The 21,066-nt window shown below is 39.3% G+C and overlaps 1 protein-coding gene across 2 annotated transcripts in view; it reads right to left on the reverse strand.

Moving 5' to 3' along the window:
* Positions 1 to 21,066, reverse strand: part of dnm2a (dynamin 2a) — a 45,269-nt gene that overhangs the window by 7,126 nt on the left and 17,077 nt on the right. The window contains exons 8-17 of one of the 2 annotated variants that reach the window (XM_041778157.1): positions 19,886 to 20,021; positions 19,718 to 19,785; positions 18,976 to 19,114; positions 16,964 to 17,050; positions 13,725 to 13,795; positions 6,835 to 6,886; positions 5,596 to 5,607; positions 3,027 to 3,137; positions 1,307 to 1,416; positions 1,076 to 1,187 (exon numbers count right to left, since the gene is read on the reverse strand). In XM_041778157.1, the coding sequence (XP_041634091.1) occupies positions 1,076 to 1,187; positions 1,307 to 1,416; positions 3,027 to 3,137; positions 5,596 to 5,607; positions 6,835 to 6,886; positions 13,725 to 13,795; positions 16,964 to 17,050; positions 18,976 to 19,114; positions 19,718 to 19,785; positions 19,886 to 20,021 (898 nt within the window). The remainder of the gene's footprint in view (positions 1 to 1,075; positions 1,188 to 1,306; positions 1,417 to 3,026; positions 3,138 to 5,595; positions 5,608 to 6,834; positions 6,887 to 13,724; positions 13,796 to 16,963; positions 17,051 to 18,975; positions 19,115 to 19,717; positions 19,786 to 19,885; positions 20,022 to 21,066) is intronic. The other variant, XM_041778159.1, reaches the window with a different exon arrangement.

Consider the following 21,066-nt stretch of genomic DNA (forward strand, 5'->3'; position numbering starts at 1 on the left):
AATCAGCATTCCTGGCTACCATTACAACATGAAGACAAAAGAACATTATTGAAACGTTTAAGTCAAAGGATGGATACAAAAAAACTTTCCAGGGCACTGAACAACTCCCAGTGTTCAGTTAAATCTATCATCAAGAAATGGAAGGAATATAGCACGTTTAAATCTGCCTAGAACAGACTGTCCTCACAAACTGAGTGATTGTGCAAGGAGACTAGTGAGAGAGGCCACCAAGACACCTATGACTACTCTGAAGGAGTAACAAGCTTCAGTACTGAGGTGGGAGAGAAAAACCTCACATCAAATATCGACTAGAGTTGGGAATGCAGGAGATGGTCAAGTGGAAGAAAGTTCTTTGGTCTGATGAGACCAAAATAGTGCATCAGACAAGACGTTATGTTTGGCGGACACAAAACACTGCACATCACCACAAACACACCTCCCCACTGTAAAGCAAAACGGTGGCAGCATCGTGCTGTGGGGATGCTTCTCAGCAGCTGGCCCTGGAAGGCTTGTAAAGGTAGAGGGTAAAAGTGGCAAAATATAGGAAAAGGCTGGAGGACAATCTTTTTCAGTCAATCTGTTAAGAGAAGATTTATTTTCCAGCAAGACAATGATTTGAAGCATGAAGCAAAACCTGCACAGAAACAGACAAGGTGAATGTTCTGGAGTGGCCGAGTCAAAGACCAGAGCTGAATTTGTGGGTGGACTGACAGAAGCCTGATTTAACCATTTCCACACAGACTGAGTGCTGTGATTGCAGCCAATGGTGGATCTGCTAAATACTGACTTGAAAGGGGTGAGTATTCATGCTGTCACTTGATTTTTTTTTCCATCACTTAATTTACATTTCTTTATAGAAATCTGTTTCCACTTGACATTTTAGAGTTTTTTGTATTTTTTTCATCCAACAAAAAAAAAAAACAAATAAAAAAAACAAATTAAATTGACCATGACTGATGTACAAAATCAATTAAATGATAAATACTTTTATAGGGAATGTAAGATAACTAATAATGCTAATGCGAACTGTAATATCAACTATTTCAAAGCTTTACAGAAACAGAAATCCACATACCTGATCCTTCTCTGGATAAACTCCTGCTCTTAGGAATGACGCTTTCCAGCTGTCTACATCCTCTTGGGAATCACAAGCCAGTTCTATCTGGCGAAGATCCTTGTACACGTTCCTATAAAACAGATAAAGACATCTGCTTTAGCATGTGCAGGCTTACCAAGGACACAAGAGCCTCAACACTCAAGTCAAACCACTCTTGTTTACATGTATGCTTTTTAACACAACTCTGACCTCTGTTCTGTGTTGAAGATGGCAAAGATGTGCTTTGTGGACATAAATCCTTTCTCAACATCTCTGATCTTAAGGTTATCCAGAGGGAGCATATACTTCTTTTCCTTCTCCTATTATGAGACAGAAATGTGTATTTAGAACAGAACTAAAGCACAGTAAGTACAAACTAAACAGGCCATATCTTCATTGAGGAAGCACTTATATATTGTGATAATTAGACAACACAGAGGACAACAGCGCTAACACTTTTCCACAAATGAGCAGACATGATGGAATGCATTTCCTTGGTGTAGACCACCAGCAGGCTGGTGAGATGGAGAAATCCATGCTGAGGAGGAAAAGGAGGAGCATGAGAGAGTTCTGGGGGGGATGGGGTGCCAGCTTTCACTGTTGAGAAGAGACATCTGGAAGCATTTACGTCTGCGCTAACACAGAGAGTGGCGCTGGCCCAACAGTTACATCACTCACAGCTCCACACAATCCCCCGCCCCCACCACACACACGTACACAGACAAACACACATACACCAGGGTCGTGATACTTAACTGCACGTGCAGAGACAAACAAACCTAAACAGTACATATGAACACTTATCATTTGATTTAGGTGTGGGTATAAAGATGCATATGGTAAGTTTTATCTTTACACCGAATAAAACTGGCAGATTTGTGGACAAGCGCCTACACACTTGCACACTTGTACACACACAATCACACCCCCCTTCGGCCCCCGTAACCCAGTACGATTTCCTGCAAATTCCAAAGTCAGATCCCGGCTGGAACATTTCAGCCCGCCTGCCACGTCAGTTTGCCTCCACCATCCTCCCTCTCTCGCTTTCTTTCGGTCTCTTTGCTTTTTCGTAAAGGCGACTGATATGAAAATGCATCGTTGGTAGGTTGTTTCTGGCCAGACTGGGGCCACTGGACTAGAGTTCATCTTTGGTTGTGTTTCGTGGTGGCAGCTTTTTAAGGGTCTTTTAACCCTACATAAAGGACAGATACAACTGAAGCCTTGGGAAGAAAATCAAGCGGTGAGTAATCACAAATCTGTGAAAGCCATTTAAACAATTAAAGTCACTGATGACCACTTATTTAAATCAATATTCTGTAAATATTCAGTTTTAACCATCACTGCACTGGCACATCCCTTGTTATTCATCTTTTTAAGAGGTTTATAGTCCAAATAAACTGTGGAGCAGAGTTTGCTGGGTGTGCACGTACTGTGGGTTATTTAGCCGCTGAGGAATGTAGCCCAACCATGTCTGTGTTTATTTGCCTGATCTGGTTAAACATTATTGTCTTAAAGGTCTGATTTTTCCTATTAAGCTTAATTTAAAAGACGGTTTAAGATAAAAAGAAAAAATCTGCAGCATGGGTCCTAATAAATCAAGCTTTTAATTTTCATTATGTGCAATTATTTCAGTGGGGTAATATTTGCTCTCTTTGCCCTTTGTCCTCCTGTCCTAGGGTAGCGACCTGCAGCTGAAGTGACCTCATGGTCTTTCCTCCCATCAGAGTCCTCCTCACCCCCCCGCCTGCCCAGTGTTCAGACTACCTGTTCATTCGGCTACAGCTGAACAGTAGTCTGCACATTGGTTAGGCTGGGCTGGGACACACGCACATTCAAACTACCAAGACTGGAGAGCCCAAACTTACAGCATCTGCATGTGCTGTAAAGTAATCTGCATGTCCAGTATTAAAGAACAGAAAGTCCCTCTCACCTCTTCGTCTTTGTACCAGGACAGGGTCTCAGCAGTCAGGACAAACCAGTACTCCTTGGAGCCTCCCTTCATAATGCTGATGTTGATGGTTAACCAGCCTTTACGGATCACCTGTGCGGATAAGGATGCAGCAAAGAGAAAAGAGTGGTAGGGAAGGGGGTACCAGGAGGATGGAGGAAAATAGCTTTATCAATCAGGCTTATATATAGGTGTGATGGAGGCCCCATCAGTGTTGTACCAATAATACTGGGACGTAACAAACACTACTAAAATTTAAAGAGCTTACCTGCAATGTAACTGTGAATTTGGTTTTATTTCACTGTAATGCTCAAATATTTGGTATAAATAAACCAGCAACTTCAATTGCATCTAAAACTCATAATAAGTAAGGAACACAGTGGCTACTATGGCTTAATGTATAACAAAAGCATCATGGGTTTAGTTTGAATTCTGAATTTAGGATGTAGTTTTTGTTTTTGAAACCCATCAGAAGAGAAACCCTTAAACCAACAAACAGATCCAGAGGTTGTCCAGACCAAGCTGTCTTCCACACAGGGTCAGAGATTGTAGGTCGGCGGTGGTATGTTAGTGTCAGTGGGTCAGTAAAACTTAGCCTATGTACTGCTTTTTTTTAAAGGAAGCATTAGTTGAGTTAACTTTGCAGAGGCTACACAAAATAGGGAGTACAAACCTGGTTATACTGAAAGAGGAAGGAAGTGAGTTCAAAAGAAAGGAATAAAACGGGAGAAAGTTAAATCCTGAGGAAAGTTAGCAAGTTTAGCAGAGCTCATGGGGGGCAGATATCTAAACAGCAGACTAAATATCTGAAGATGGAGAGGGAGAGAAAACATTAGCGGAAGAGGCCTAATTAAGTAAAATTGGAGAAGGAAATGTTGTCCTTATAAGTCTTTTTGGCTGCAGCATCTTTCAATAAAAGTATTTGTGAAAAGCCAGCTTCTGTAATGAGTAAAGCTGAAGGGAAAGATAGCATTAAACTTTGCTTTAGACCTCTCTTGCTCTCCCTCTCCATCCTTTAGAGGAGTGAGTTATGAAAAAAAACTTTATTAGTTCAAAAGCGCCAACATAAACATGGGAGAGGAGGCAATTATATAGGAGCTAAACGGGTAGTTTGCCTTGGCGAGGAAATGACTTTCACTTTTCAAAATGAAGGAAGAGTTTTAAATCCCCAGTATTAAAGTTTGCTTGAAATGTGGATCAAAATGACATTAAGAAAAAGGAAACAATGAGAAGAGATGCTTTTGTTTCTACATAACCTAAATGCAGCAGTCAATATTCAACCCATTTCTGCCAATATAGATAATTTAAAACTGAAATAATAGATCTAAATGGTTTGTATTTTTTCTCTAGATAACTTTTTTCTCTGGAAACTGGAGCACTTGTATATTTTCTTTGATTGTTCTAATCATGTTTAGTATGTTTAAAATGATTAACTTTACTCTAACATGTTGTTTCATGATAAATCTGCTTTGTTATTAGTATGTCATCTGTATGTATATCAAATCCACCTACAGGTACAAATAAAGTAACCTAAACCTGAACATGGTGGACTCCATTTAAAATTTAAAACAAAGACTGATCAGAAAGAAACTGAAGATTTAAAAATGTGTTCATAAAAAAGACTCAACATTTTGATTTAACAGCTGAAACACATCCCAAAGCCACAATCACACACTGTTCTTTGAAGAATTATTGATCAGCTCTGAATAAAGAAAAATCACTTTGAGAAAGATTTCTGTATGGTATTCTTAAAGAAAGAAGTCAATTCAGACATGAAAGAAATTCAGAAAAATAGAAAAATATTCTGACTTAAGTTAGTTTCTCAATCAGAAATGAATGAAAGGAAAATTTCAAGGATGTACCATTTTGTTGGTTAATGATTATTTTGTTCCCCCTTCCCTCCCAGTCCCCGGTGACGTTTAGGATGATTCTCACAAGGCAAACTTCTGAGTCACCCTGCATAAGGCAGCAGCAGAGGTATAAACCTGAAAACATGAGAACTGTTGGCGTCCACAGTCAGCAGTGAAAGATTTACCCGTACTAAATGTCTGGTGTTTTAACACAGCATGACAAAGTGCCACAATCTTTTGTGGGGAAACGTAAATTATTCAAAATATTTAGTACAAATAGTAAAAATGTTAGTAGCAGCCCAAATGTGCACAATTAAAGACAATTACTGTCTTGATTAAATGAGACCAAATTACAAAAGACAACCTGCTGTGTTTTACTTAAGAGACAGCTCCAAATTACTGGCAACTGTGTGCTAGTGCTAAAATTATCAGTTATATCCATTTGATCAGTCACGAGACTCTACCTTTTCCTCGTGGACCTCTCCAAGTCCGCCAAGCTGCAGAAGGGTAAAACAACTTAGTATGGTGAGAAGTTGGGACTCCTGTATTTTCAAGCAACTGGTTATCCTGTTGTCTCACAGCAGCAGATCTTTACTCCCTAACAGTATAGTCTGACCTGTGTGTGATGGCCTCAGTTCTTCTGTACGGTCTACCCCTGCTGCCCCCTGGCAGGGCGTGGTTTAAATCTGTGGGGTACTTACCAGAATCTCACCCTGCAGTAATAGGAAGGGGAAGGGAAAATTAAAGCAAAGGGGGACAGTACAAATCAAAGCCAAAAGAAATGAGAAAGCGAGCAAGCAAAAATGAAGGACAGATCAGAGGTAGAAGGAGGGAGGGGTAAAGGAAAGGGAGAGTCAGAAGGAGAGAAAGGGATTTAAGAAGAAAGAAAGAGGAGAAAATGAAAGTTTACGATAAAGATGAAAAAGTGAGAATGAAAGTTTCCAAAGGAGCAGAAGCAGGGGGAAACAGAGAGCAAGAATCATGAGACATCCAGAGGAAGACAGGAGAGACAGAAAGAAAGAGAGAGATAGAGAGAGAGAGACAGAGCAAGAGAGTTACATGCAATTAGAATTATTTCAATTATATCAAAACTTGGTTATGTCATATTTGTCGCTCAGTTGACAGATGTGAGGTCCATGCACATTCTGAATTTCAATACAATAAATGCTGGTGTGTTAATAGGAAAGCAACAAAACAACCAGCACAATTTTGTGATTAACTGTTGCTTTGGTGGTAAACAACATGCCTGGATCACATGCAGACGGCAATTAATAATTGCCATGGAAACAATTGCTTGTTTCAGAAAAGCCAGCAAGCAGGGTCTTTTAGGGTAACTCTCCCCTCTCTGTAGACTGATCTCTAATTCTGATCAGCAGCATTTTAATAATCCTGTTTGAGAATCTGATACATGAAATTAGACAAAATATTTGAACAACACAAGGAGGACCTGCTCTATAACACTATGGACAAAGACCAGTAAGGAGAAAAAATAATTTGGCAAAGACTGGATACAGTCATTCATTACCATCAGTACGTTTTCATGCATGGTTAAGTTGAGCTACAGTAAAAGCTCAATCCAGAACAATCAACCAAGTATACAAGCACCAGGGGAGAATCAAGTTACTTGAAAGTATGCTTGACTTGGCCACAGTATGCAGCAATATGCACCCTTTTGCCAGTTATTATTGGACCTTCTTCTGGTTGGCCTATCATAAGGCATTCCAGTTGACAAACAAGTTAATTAATTACATTATCAGGGTGTGTTAAACATCATGTAAACGTACTGAGTGATGTACAGTGGGAATATTGTTAACAGTTAAATATGTAGAGATAGATTAATGGCTGGGATAAATCATTGCTGGTGAGAGTAATGGTCACACGGTTGATTAATAGACGAGTGATGGGAAGTATCAGTCCAAGGAGATGAAAGATTAACATACCTGGTTGGGTATGGCCCTCTTCTTGTTTGCAGCTGTGTTCCTTTGCTGGGCACTGTCAAAGATGGACAGGATAGATAATAAATATAGATAACATTTCCCTAAACCTATAAAAAATAAACATTTTCAATATAAACTGCATGCAAAATGTTACAGATAGTATTTTTACTGATGTCCAATATTATATCTTAAAGTCGTAAGTACAGGGGCCCTAAGAGGCAAGTGACAAAATAATCAAGTGTTGCGTATGTTTTAGGCATGTGATTAAGTTTGATTAAACACAGCCAAAGTAGGAACCTCAGCAATACCATACCTAACAGCTAGTACTTTAACTGAAACGAAGAAGAAAAATGTGCCAGTCAAAACATCCTAACACTTTCACACTTACAACCAAGTCTGCTGTAGGATAACAGATGTGTTTTGGGTTACTTTGGCGTTTGGTAGCACAGCAAATGAATTCAAACAACCAAGACAGGTCACATTTTAAAATCTGTTCTGTTTGAGCTAAAAACTCCCACACATCCTACTAGATATTTACAGTCTTGCAGGTCAACTTGTTAGAGAAATGTATATCTCCACATAACTGTAAGAATATCATGATTCTGATTTACTGTCAATGATTTGACAGCTGCACAATTTGAGAATACATTTTCCTAGGTAACAATGGTTTATGTGTTATATACATCCATATATCCAACAAGAGGATGAAGTATAGGGATGAGCCAGTCAGATCTTGGTATTGGATATCATATCCTGCTGGATCAGAACAATGTGCTGCTCCATGGGGCTTTAGGCCATTGGTACCCAAACTGGGGTCCGGAACCCCCTTCCGGGGCAACAGAAATTTCAGAGGGGGTGAGGTTCTGTTTGCTCTGAGGTTATTAAAATTAGGTTGGCTCATACTGTCTAAAATCATAATAAATCACTTATGAATACTTAAAAGATATTTTGGTAAGAAGGGGTTTCAGACAATTTTGCTTGGCTTTCAATAATTATGACAAATCAAATCAATGTGTATTTTTGACAGCAATTTGTCGCTTTTTCCTTGTGGGTCCCAGGGGACCTTAGCTCTTATTAGACAAGAGTACAGGGGGCTCAGTGGAAAAAAAGGATGGGAACCACAGTTTTATTTGAGGTCGAGCTATAAAGTTCAGTTCTATGCAAATTTCTGTTTACAAAAAGGACATGCATACGCCACGTTACTGTCCCTAAATCTCCAGTTGATTTCTTCAACATTTTATGCTTTTTATACAAACTATCTCTAAGACAACAAGATAAACTGTATAGTTCCTGAGCTCGGTGTTCAGGGATGTGTGGTTCCACATCTTTGAACCCATCAATAATCACAATTGTCTGATAAATACTTTTATACCTCTGGGGATGGAAGTACATTTTTCTATAGGTCTGGTGAAGCCAGTTGTTGGCATTAAAATACTTCCAGGCAATACACATTTCCTTTCTTCTGTGGCATTTATGTCTACAGAGTAAAAGCTGTTCATTTGATGAGAGCAGAGTCAAGCATACATAAAATACAGTGGCTATACTCATGTTCATTTAGTTGTATAAACTAAAAAATAATCAACTAACTTTAGTGAGACTTCCCCCAAAGTTAGGTTAATTTATTTTGCCAAAATAACAGCATAATGTAGATTCATAAAAAGTCTAAATTGTCAGGTCTCTTCTTAAGAGGAGAAAGAAATCAACTTTCAATTGCATGTTTTTTAATGAAGTTTGATTGGATCCTCTGTAGTGTGTTTCAGATAGTGATAGGTGACCATTGGATGGTTTTGTACAGTGTCAAGTAGGTTTGTGATCAAGTTTTAATGTTTGATTATTAATGGAATGTTTAATTATAAAAACACTACCAATGACAGCTCATTTATTATCGGATAACGTTACACCTTCTTACTGCCATCTACACTGAACATTTTCCCTCTGTACACCAAATCCTGCTTATATGCAACAAGTCAATATTGGTCAGACAACAAATGTACTGAAAAAGAAAACCAGAAGACTTAACGCTGTGAAAATCTGCCCCCTGTGCACAGATTTTACATCTCTATGATTCTGTAAGAAGAGATTAGGGTTTTTTTTAAATAAACAAAGAGGATATATGACATGAAACTAAACAAAACAGTTGACTTTGCCAGCTACTATACATATATGGCTTCTATAACAATGTATGACAACATTTATAATCAAAAGATATGAAAGCTAAGAGCCTCACTGCAGATACCTGGAGAAGTATAATTACAGCACAACACTGTGCTACTGGCTAGGTACAAAGCTCTCAGATCACAAACCAGCGATTTAATTTCTAACCTTGCAAAGTTGATGGACTGGCCAGATTCCTTGTCTGTCATCAAGCAAATCCAGCAAAGCTTCAATCTGAAACGACTGTACCAGGTTTAAAACAGACCTGACCAATCAGCATAATTTGTAGGAACAAGGCAGTTAGCTACAGTTGGGGTTTCGTTGAACAAGAGACCTGTTGCAATGGCTGCCACCAGTGTAGCATTAAGCTTGGAAGTAGCTATAGTAAAGTGGTAGTTTTATTGGAAATACGCCACATTTTTTACTAAACAAAGAGCAAAGAACAGCTCTTCTCCTAACTTGCTTCGGCAAGAATTTGTGATGGTTACAGCTGGTATCCACAATGGCTGCCAAACGTGTACATTTGAAACCAGAAGTTTACATACACTATATAAAAAGGCACATAAACTTTTTTTTCTGACCGTCTAACATTAAATCAGATTAAACTTTTCCTGTTTTTGGTCAGTTAGGATTACCAAAATTATTTCTATTTGCTAAATGCCAGAATAATGAGAAAAGGATTTTTTTAGACAATTTTTATTACTTTCTTCCAAGTCAGAAGTTTACATACACTAAGATTACTATGCCTTTAAACGATTTGGAAAAGCCCAGATGATGATGTCATGTCTTTGGAAGCCTCTGATAGGTTTATTGACAACATTTGAGTTAATTAGAGGCACACCTGTGGATGTATTTTAAGGCACACCTGAAACACACTGCTTTTTTGTGTAACATCATGGGAAATTCAAAAGAAATCAGCCAAGATATCAGGAAGAGAATTGTGGACTTGCATAAGTCTGGTTCATCCTTGGGTGCAATTTCCAGATGCCTGAAGGTGCCATGTTCATCTGTTCAAACAATTATATGCAAGTATAAACACCATGGGAATGTCCAGCCATCATACCGCTCAGGAAGGAGACGGGTTCTGTGTCCCAGAGATGAACGTGCTTTGGTCCGAAAAGTGTATCTCAGCTCAAGAACAAAAGCAAAAGACCTTGTGAAGATGCTGGCTGAAGCTGGTAAGAGTGTGTCATTATCAACAGTCAAACGAGTCCTGTACCGACATGGGCTGAAAGGCCACTCTCCCAGGAAGAAACCATTACTCCAAAAGAAACATAAAAAAGCCAGATTACAGTTTGCAAATGCACACAGGGACAAAGACCTTAATTTTTGGAGACATGTTCTGTGGTCTGATGAAACTAAAATTGAACTTTTTGGCCATAATGACCATCGGTACATTTGGAGAAAAAAGGGGGAAGCTTGCAAGCCTGAGAACACCATCCCAACTGTGAAGCATGGGGGTGGCAGCATCATGTTGTGGGGTTGTTTTGCTGCAGGAGGGACTGGTGCACTTCACAAAATAGATGGCATCATGAGGAAAGAACATTATGTGGAAATACTGAAGCAACATCTCAAGACATCAGCCAAGGAAGTTAAAGCTTGGGCACAAATGGGTTTTCCAAATGGACAATGACCCTAAGCATATTGCCAAACTGGTTACAAAGTGGCTTAAGGATAACAAAATCAGTGTTTAGGAGTGGCCATCACAAAGCCCTGATCTCAATCCCATTGAAAATTTATGGGCAGAGCTGAAAAGGCATGTGCGAGCAAGGCGGCCTACAAACTTGGCTCAGTTACACCAGTTCTGCCAGGAGGAATGGACCAAAAGCTACTGTGAGAAGCTTGTGGAAGCATATCCAAAACGTTTGACCTGGGTCATACAGTTTAAAGGCAATGCTACCAAATACTAATGAAATGTATGTAAACTTCTGACTCTCAAGAAAATGATAAAAAATTGTCTGAAAAATTATCTCTCTCATTATTCTGGCATTTAGCAAATAGAAATAATTTTGGTAATCCTAATTGACCAAAAACAGGAAAAGTTTAATCTGATTTAATGTTAGACGGTGAGAAAAAAAAGTTTATATGCCTTTTTATATAGTGTATGTAAACTTCTGGTTTCAACTGTAGCTATTAGATCAGATGTAGCTATGGCATAGTTTGAAGTTTTGATTATATTATTTTGTAGTCCTTTACATCACAAGCACTCTGTGATCCCAGTGCGGTAATCTCCAACTCATATAGCCTAAAAAATAACCTCAGATCATTGTTTTTCATTCATTTAGAACGGCAATTATTAACAGGATCATTGATTCAGCCTGCGCCATGTCATTTACAAGCATAAAGCAGACAGAATGCAGCGTTTATTTACAGAGGTGAGAGGGAAACAGTTCGCTAGTTGGGACTTAATGACCAGCAGACATCGTCTTTTATCCCCTCTGCTTTCTGTCTGTGAGAGAAGCTAATGCTAACGTGAACACTTTAGGGAGATTATACAAGGAGATGATACCACGCAGCCTATTTGCCGACCAGGGTGATATTGGTTAGGCAAAAGCCTTTCGACAAAACACTCGACCAACACAATCATGTGCCCAGCCCACATGGGCTTAAATGACATCAAGAATTTAAACAAATCAGGACTAGAGTGCATAGCAGTCCTTTCTTCATAAAGGAAAAAAAGGAAGATGAAGAGAAACTAAAGATTAACTATCATGTCTTCTTTTCCAGGCTTTTGAGACAAAATGAGTCTAAACACATCAAACTTAAATAGCCATTACAGTTTTTGCCTCTCAGGCGACTGCAGAATTACAGGATTTTGATAAGTCTTATATACTACGATACAATACTAACAGTAGACTGGCCTCAACCTGAGTTTTATTCACCAGCAAGCTCCACTGTTCATTCACTACGATGCCTACTACCTTAAGTTATCTTGTTTTTCTGATTGGCCTGCAATAAATATGTCAATCTGAATGTTCGTCCAATCACCTTCTGAACATTTTTTGAAAATTCCTGCCCTTCTCAAATGCTTTGTATGGGACGCTCCCCAGACGGATGTGACATATATCCATACAATGGATACATACAGTCTATCTGGTGGATCAGGTTCCTTGATTTCAACAGCTATCAAGGAAATGTTTAATCTGTTTACTAAGGTATGTGCCATTTTGAGAGTCACATGAAAAAGCCCTGCTTTAGCTACTTTCATACAGTGCAGCTGTTCACTTTGACATCAGAGGTAAGTGATGCTATTGTAAGAGGTACACAAGAATGTGGGGTAGATTGGGATAACAATTTTAGTTTTTATGCATCCATATTTCAGTTGTTTTTCAAAGATGAGAAAACCTGGTGCTTCCTTTAGACATAAGTGATTTTTCAGTCTAATCTTTATAGTGAGAAATATCCTGCATGCTATTCATTCCACACAGATACTGAATCAGTTTCCAAAGCCGGGGCTCTGGTCAGTACTGGAGCTTAAAAAGCTGAACTGATGCATCACTACAGCAGGACGCGGGTAAGTTTTCATTTCTCTCCAAGCACTTGAAACGCTTGCAAGTTCTGTAGCATTATTCTCATTTTTATATGATAACATCAAAAAAATGTTCCCTCACTTCCCCCTCAGGGCTCCTGTACTTTTGTCCTAAACAAAACATTACTGTCTGGCTTTAGACTGATACTTTTGATGGTATCATTGAAAATATACTGCTGTGCACACATGAAGATAGAAGAAGGGTCTTGAGGAATTTGGATGACATGGAGGGTCAAACACTCTCACACTCACGAACCACAAACACACAATCCTGCATTGTCTCTTTAAGCCCACCTGTTGTTGCTGTACCCTGGGGAGCTACCATCATCCAGCCTTCTGTAGTCAAGACTGAAAGTGATGTCATGAGAACCGTTAAACAGCCCTCGCTGACCTCGGACACATTACAGCAATCTACTGGCCATGCAGAGGCTAGGCAGTAAACCCTTACAACAAACACTAGCACACACACAAGGGGCTTGCTTTGTTAATTGATCAAAAGCACAACCCACACAGAGGAAGGGAGCTTCACTCCACTACATGTTACTGTGAGTGCTACACCAGGGACTGAGTGAATTCAACCATGGGCTCTAAACCACTTAAAGGCACATACCACAAATAATACGATGCTTTCAAATGTGCAGATGAGTTTACAGTGCACAACAGCAGCTACAGTTAAATGCAATTCACATAAATCTATCTATTGGTGCATTCTTTATCGGGACACTCCAACAGCCAACAGCAGACAGGAAGTTCATCTGTCAAGCAATTACAACACACTTGATTGACTTTGTCTGGAGGGAAGGAGGTAATGTAGCAAGCAGAGGTGGGAAACTAGTGTGACCTTGATCAATGTGCTCCCCCCTCTTCCTACAGGGAGACACACACTCTGATGTGGCTGGATCACTAATTGGCATGCTACATCACACTGATGCACCACAGCTCTCAACATGTGGCTCATTATAAGAACACTCTGATTCAGTCACACTGAAGTGGTAAATCTGCAGAATTTCTCAAACAGCAGCTTGATTCCACATGTATTAATGGTTACAAATCTAAGGACTGGAGGTTAAATATTTAGTAAATAAACAGAAACACAAGTGTTCCCTCATACAGCATGCAGAACAGAAGTAATCACAATCTCATAAAGCTTCTGGTGAAGCTATAGTTTAATCTATGGTTAGATAAGGATGTGTAGAGGGAGATTACTTACTTAGCAAAGCCTATGAAGTCCTCATGGTTGGTGTTGATGTAGGACAGTTCAATGTCAATCAGCAGCAGGACCTTCATAAGCGGCAGAAAATCATGATTAGGATGGATAGATCTTGATTTAAAACAACTTCAACACAGAGGGCAAACATGAGAACATGTTCACGTTTGCTATTCCACCAGTGTGCATCGACCAATAAATACTCAGGCATTACATCTAAATATGAATGCGTGCAAAGCTTTGCAAATATACTGTGTCTGATATTAAGACCTAATACATAGAGACATGTTTGTGTTAAATATATAATAAACCATAAGTTCAGCTTACATTTTCAATTTGATTTACACATTTTACAGGGAAATGCCACAGCTAAATTTATTGCACAGGATTTTTCTGCTTTGATGTGAGGGCAGTGCTGTCCATCAGGATAACAATCACGCCTCTATTTCACCAAAACTAGAACAAACTCAATCAGCCAGTAATTGCTTATTGTACCTTGATGAACAAGGGAGAGGTGCTTAGCAAAATTCCATTTTTACAATGTCTAAATGAAACAGAAAGACACTATGAAAAAAGCAATAAAATTAAGTTGAATAAATTTGGGATTATGCATATTATGTCTGGAAAAGACAGATACCACTATACAGGCGCTTTCAAATAAAATTCAAGCTTACAGCTTAATAAAACATGCATGACCTGAATCTTTTATTAAACAATGGATGTTCATAAGAATGATTTAAATCACAATAATAAATGCAACTCAACAAGGACAAATATTTTTAACTGGTGCAGCAAAGTTCAAACAAAGAAAAAGAATTATTCTAACTTACAGTTTATAACTGAAAGTTGTCGAACTAAACCAGAGCCAGACTTAAGGAATTTTCACAAATTCAGAGATTTACCAATTGGTATATTTAGGGATAAAAAAACATTTTTGGATGTATACAAGTCTTAAGCAGCCTATCTATGAAAATATATACAGTATGTTTAGGTGTGACACATATTCTTTTTATGGCATATACGGTAAATCATATGGCTCTATACCCTGAATGATGTGATAACATACTGTATCTATTTTTGTGAAAGCTTAATAAAAACTGTAAATCAAAAGAAAAAAAAACTCATGTACACACAACAAGAAAATCAAACTTATGATGGGCAGTAGTTTGCAGACAGTATGGTTTTTGCTCTTACACAATTTTCCATTTTTTGACCCTTGAAAATATCTGTAGCCATCAAGGTTCACAAAATATGCATGTTGTGAAGTCATCTTTGTGCAGTTCAGATTATACTTGGTGACACAATACAGCAGTCATGTGATCTTGCATTACACTCCTCCTTCATCTTTGCACTATGACTAAGGAGCTTCATACAAATTAGGACTGCATGATTCATTGTAAATTATGAAACCCATGTATCCTGCTCCTAACCTCTTTCAAGGGTCAGACTGAGACAAAAATTCTACTCTGGTATTTTAGCCCCCAACATCTGTAAAATTAAGTCAAGTATGACAAAACAGCAGGGCCTTAAATACAGCCACTGCTCCATAGCTGGGCTACCCAATATTTGTACTGAGAAGTACATAAAAATACAGCATTAATCCTTATCTGAGGATGGATTTTATCAAACAGTTCTTCTTATTTTAGCATAATGTGACTGCCTTGGGAAGTAATTTAATGATAGTTAAAATTTATTTGTGGTTCATATATCATACAGGTACATCTCAAAAACTAGAATATCAATATGTTTTGTCACTCATTTCAGAAAGTGAAACCCATATATTATAGACTCATTACACATAGAGTGAAATATTTCAAGCCTTTCTTGAAATGTTGATGAATATGGCTTACAGATAATGAAAACCCAAATTCAGTGTCTCAGGAAATTAGAATATTACATAAGATAAAAAAAAGGATATTTTAAACAGAAACGTAAAGTTTCTGAAAAGTATGTTCATTTCCATGCACTCAATACTTGGTTTGGCCTCCTTTTGCATGAATTAGTGCATCAATGAGGTGTGGCATGGAGGAAGCCCAGGTTTCTTTGGTAGCAGCCTTCAGGTAATCTGCATTGTTGGGTCTGGTGTCTTTCATCTTCCTCTTGATAATACCCCATATTCTCTATGGGTTCAGGTCAGGCAAGTTTGCTAGCCAATCAAACACAGTAATACTATGGCCAGCAGACCAGTTTCTGGTAGTTTTGGCGTCACTGTGGGCAGATACCAAGTCCTGCTGGAAAAGGAAATCTGGACCTGCGGTTATTCCTTATGCTGGTGCACCTTTTTCCACCACACTTTTTCCTTCCACTCAACTTTCTATGAACATGCTTGGATACAGTACTCTGTGAACAACCAGCTTCTTTAGCAATGACATTTTGTGGCCTACCCTCCTTGTGGAGGGTGTCAGTGAGTGTCTTCTGGACATCTCTCAAGCCTGCAGTCTTCCCCATGATTGTGTGGTCTACTGACCCAGACTGAGGGACCATTTAAAGGCTCAGGAAACCTTTGCAGGTGTTTTGAGTTAATTAGCTGATTAGGGTGTGACACCATGACTTTCCAATATTAAACTTTTTCACAATAATCTAATTTTCTGAGACACTGAATTTTGGGTTTTCATTATCTGTAAGCCATAATCATCAACATATTCACACACAAAAGTACCAAAAATGGTTACCATTGTGTACTGCAGGATCAGTACTGTATCAATTAAAATGTGAAAGGTACCCATCCCTAGATAAAACATACGTTTCATTGTTTCAGTGTCTTTACTGATAAATTTTGGAAACAAAGCAGTTAACACTTCATAGAAAAGGAGAGGCAGTAGAGACGGATGAATGAGATGCAGGCCCATTTGTGTTTGTTTGTGCGCACTTGTGGAAAAGAGACTGGAGAGGAGTTGAGCAGATTAAAGTGCAAATTAGCATTAATGCAAGAGAACATTCACAAAAACCTGGTACAGACGATAACCAGATGAGATTTAAACAGGTTAATGTATTTAAAAAACATATATCATACAGATGACCAGGTAGAGTTTTTCACGGGCGGAACACTTATATAAAACATGAATAATCCCCTACAACTTTTTTCTTTGTTAGTTGGTGATTAGAATTCAATTAATTATGCAGCTATAAAACAAATCATTGTTTGTTTGTTTTTTCCATATATGTCAGTAATAAATATCAAAGGCTGACAGTGTTCACTTTTTGAGCTGGAGGACCTCCTGACTTGTAATCCTAAAGCCTACCTGGTCCTTGGTTTTCCCTTCTCGTTCTCTGACGTAGGTGGTGACAATCCTCTCAGTCTCCTCTCTCAGTCTGGGATAGGAACCAAGCTGAAAAATCAATAAAACACAACTGCAGCACTGAACAGAGACACACACAGTCACACACTGACATGCGAGCTTGAGCTTATAAAGACTTACCAATAAGAATCAGAGAGAAACAGGAGTGAATAGTGAGAATAAGTAAAGAACAAAGAAAAACGGAAAGAGAAAGTCAAGTGACATTTTAGTGCCACAAGTATTAAAACAATCAGACGGAAACACGCATGAGAACAGACTTTAAAAACACAGTGACAATCTGTTCCTTAAAGTGGTAATTATAATCAGCCAGAGATGACCTCAAAAGGAAGGAAACATCAGGTTGTTCAATGAGCTTGCATTTGCTTTGGCAGTGTCGTGGTTTTGAAACAAAGGTTTTTATCATCTCCTAGACTTTAAGTCATTGCCAATTAATTACAGTGTCATCTGTGGCTTTGCATATTAGTTGACAAGGGATGAGAAGGGAAAGTGACAGGATGAGAGATAAGGTAGATGTAAACCTGAGAGACCGAAAGAAAGGATGGCTTATTTGTTTTTTTGTGCATAAATGACTGTGTTGTGTGCAGGGCCTTCCTCTTTCCACAAGATGGCAGTGGAGTACCGTTGCTATGGAAACACTCCATTCAAGCTGCCACTGCTCTCACAGAGTCCCCAAGTTATTCCTATCGTCTCCCCCAGTGACATCACCTGCTTTTGATCAGCAGATAGCAGTTTGCCATGTGGGTCAGCAGGGAAGCGTAGCCAGGCTCAGACTGACAAAGTGGGCAGGGTCTTATGTGGAGAGAGAGGGAGGCAGTGATGGGGAGGTGGGTAAAAAATTATACTCTTAAATGAGCTGATGCTAAGATCAACAGCAGGTGGGAGCCAGATGGAGGACATTTTGAATTGTGCTTGCAATTTCAGACTCCAATTGCAAGTAAGTGTTCATACTGATTGGTATGGAGAGTTTCTGGAGTGAGAAGGGAGCAGGGATGGAGCAATGCACACTGGGCATGGTGATGTAGATGGGAAAATGTGGGTGGAAAGGGACATCACTGGGTGGCAATTTAAAGGAGTATCAGAGATGGACATTTAGAGAAATAAATAAAAGAAATCCCTTCTCTTTTCATGCCATCACCCCAGCAGTTGTATCCCTGGTTACCTTAACAGCACACTTCATGACGAGTGCGGTGAGCTCGGACACCACAAGGTCCACACATTTGAGGCTGGGTTCTTTGAGTTTGAGGATCTGCTTTTTGACTATCGCCTCGAAAGCCAGGTCAGGGGTGAAGAGCCCCGTCCTGAACAATCACGGGGTCAGATTGCATTGTGTGTTGGGAGGGTAGAGAGAGAGTAAGAAAGAAGAAAGAAAGGGGTAGGTAGAAATTAAGGAAAAAGAGGGCAACCAGGAAGGAGAAATAAAAAAAGAGAAAGTCTTTGTTCAGTTAGTCATTTCTAGTTGTTGACAGACAAATCAAGCAGCGAGGAAGGACAAGTCACAGGTTTTTCACAACTCCTGCCCTAACAAGCCAGTTCTCCACTAAATCAATATGTTACAGAGTCAGTGTGGAAGTCACTTCTAATTTGAAGCAAAATACAGCTTTTAGGAATGTTTTCTTGCTGGCTACTTGTTCTGAGCTGTGAAACCTGCAGCTTGTCCAGGAGAAACCAGAGATGCCCAGACAGTCCCTGAAACATCTCATTTATCTACGGCGACACATCCACCGTCACAACACTCCACAACACGACAGCACTGCCTGCACACAGGGCTAACAGGGCTGGGCTGGGCTGGGCTGAGGGCTAACTGCACAGAATGTTTCTTTTTCCAGTAGAGACTTAATCATATATTTTAGGCTGCTGATAGCTAACACTCTGTATCAGCATGCCCCCTGCCATACCCAAAGTTGCCCCCGCCCCGTGTCTTGGCTGGGTCGGGAGATGCTGGACACCTGCAATACCTTGTTGGAGCACTGCCTGACTGTGTTGATGAGCTCCTGAATGACCAGATCGATACATTTGAGACAGGGCGTTTTCAGCTTAACGATCTGCTTTTTCACGATGGCCTCAAACGCCAGGTCTGGAGTGAACAGCCCCGTTCTGAGGATGCACAGAGAGACAGAGGCACAGCGGCAGACAGATGGGGTGGTTAACACACACATAGGCTAAAAACAAATGAAAGACGGACGATTAAGTACACAAGTAAGACAAACAGGTAGCAAGGGATCTGAGGATGTGAACACAGAGAAAGAGATTGAAAGTAAATAGACTGACAAGGGTAAGAGACAGTGCCATGGAAGTTTTAAACAGAGGAGCATCCATGAACAAACACAACATTATTAGCACAGAAAACAAAGATACAGATAAGACAGCTGACAGACACAGCAATGAAGTGATTGTTGTCCAAGTGAGGACATAAACCAAATGGAATAACAGTGAGGAAAAGAAGAATAGAGGAAAAACGCAGAACACACATCAAAAACACTTTTCTGAGTACCCTTCTTTGAAACATCACTTTAAGTCTGTTCCCAGGGCTTGATTGTTTAGTCTGATTATAGTAGAATAACGGCCTTGATGAAGTGAGAAAAGTGAAACATGAAAGTAAGGCAATATTTAGCAGAAAAGAAAGTTAAAGGAGTCTAATTATCTCTCTGGGTGGTTAGTTAGAAAGTCGTGTATATTTTCCAGTAAAGCTCCACTTGCCTGACACCATGGACGTTCTTGATTGCATGACTTATTTCTCGCCTTAGCTCCTTCTCATCAAACACGATCTGTGAGTGAAAATACTAATGAATGTAATAATGCTCCCACATAGATGAAGAATTTTATATAAGAATAGCAACATATTGCGTCTTTGTATGGCACACTAACCTTGACCAGTTCAAAAGGGAAGCGTTCATGGAAGATGCGGTTGATTTTGGCACCACCTGACAGCTCATTGGTGTCCACCTGGTCCCCTGAGCCCTCAATGCACTTCTCAAAGTCCACACCAAACTGCTGCACCATCCTAATGGGCAAAAAAGTCAGTGAGGAGGATCTCATTGCAGTTACAGCAGTAAAACTCCTTGGTTTATAATGCATTAAATCCATGAATGCAGAATAATTTATTTTTCAGTCTACTGATGCAGGTTGATAGATTGTGTGGTTTCATTGCCGAATTCATGAGTTTCACTGCAGCTAAATCAGGGTGCAGAGTTGCACTGAAAAAAGAGTTGCATTAGTTAGAGATGTGGACATTTCTGAATGCAGTGTAATACAGGTGCATCTAATAAAACAGAGTATCATGAAAAGTTTCATGTGTTAACTAATTTGAAGCTTCCATATATTCTACATTCATCGTTGAAAGGTGAAATATTTTAAGACTTTTTGGCTTAAATGTCCATGATCACAGCTTAAAGCTCACAAAAAATAAATCCATGATCTATAAAAAAATGGATTATCAAAAAACACAGATCCAAAAAACACAGAAATGTTGACCTTCTGGAAAATTATGCTCATTTATGCACTCAGTAATTGATTGGAGCTCCTTCTGCACAAATTAGTGCATCTATAGGACATTGCATGGAGGCAATCAGCCTGTGGCACTGCTGGTGTTATGAAGAGCGTTATGAAGCCCAAGTTGCTGTAATAGCAGCCTTCAACTCATCTGTATTATTGAGTCTGGTGTCTTTCATCTTTCTCTCGACCATTTAGCCAGAGATTCTCTGTTATGTTCAGGTCAGGCGAGTTGACTGACCTAACAAACACAGTAATACTATGGCCAGCAGACCAGTTTCTGGTAGTTTTGGCTTCACTGTGGGCAAATGCCAAGTCCTGCTGGAAAAGGAAATCTGGACCTCCATTAAGCTTCTAAGCAGATGAAAGCATGCAGTGCTCTAAAATCTTCTGGTAGACGCTGACAACATTGACTCTGGACCTCATAAAACACACAGGAATAGGGATGTTAGGATATGAAAATTTCATATAATGGTTCTTGTGACCAAAATGATCACGGTTATCATTATTATCACGGTATTGTTGAAATGTGCAAAAAGTTCTCATACACACACTGA

Source organism: Cheilinus undulatus, linkage group 21 (genome assembly GCF_018320785.1).
Source record: "Cheilinus undulatus linkage group 21, ASM1832078v1, whole genome shotgun sequence".
NCBI classification, from domain to species: Eukaryota; Metazoa; Chordata; class Actinopteri; order Labriformes; family Labridae; genus Cheilinus; species Cheilinus undulatus.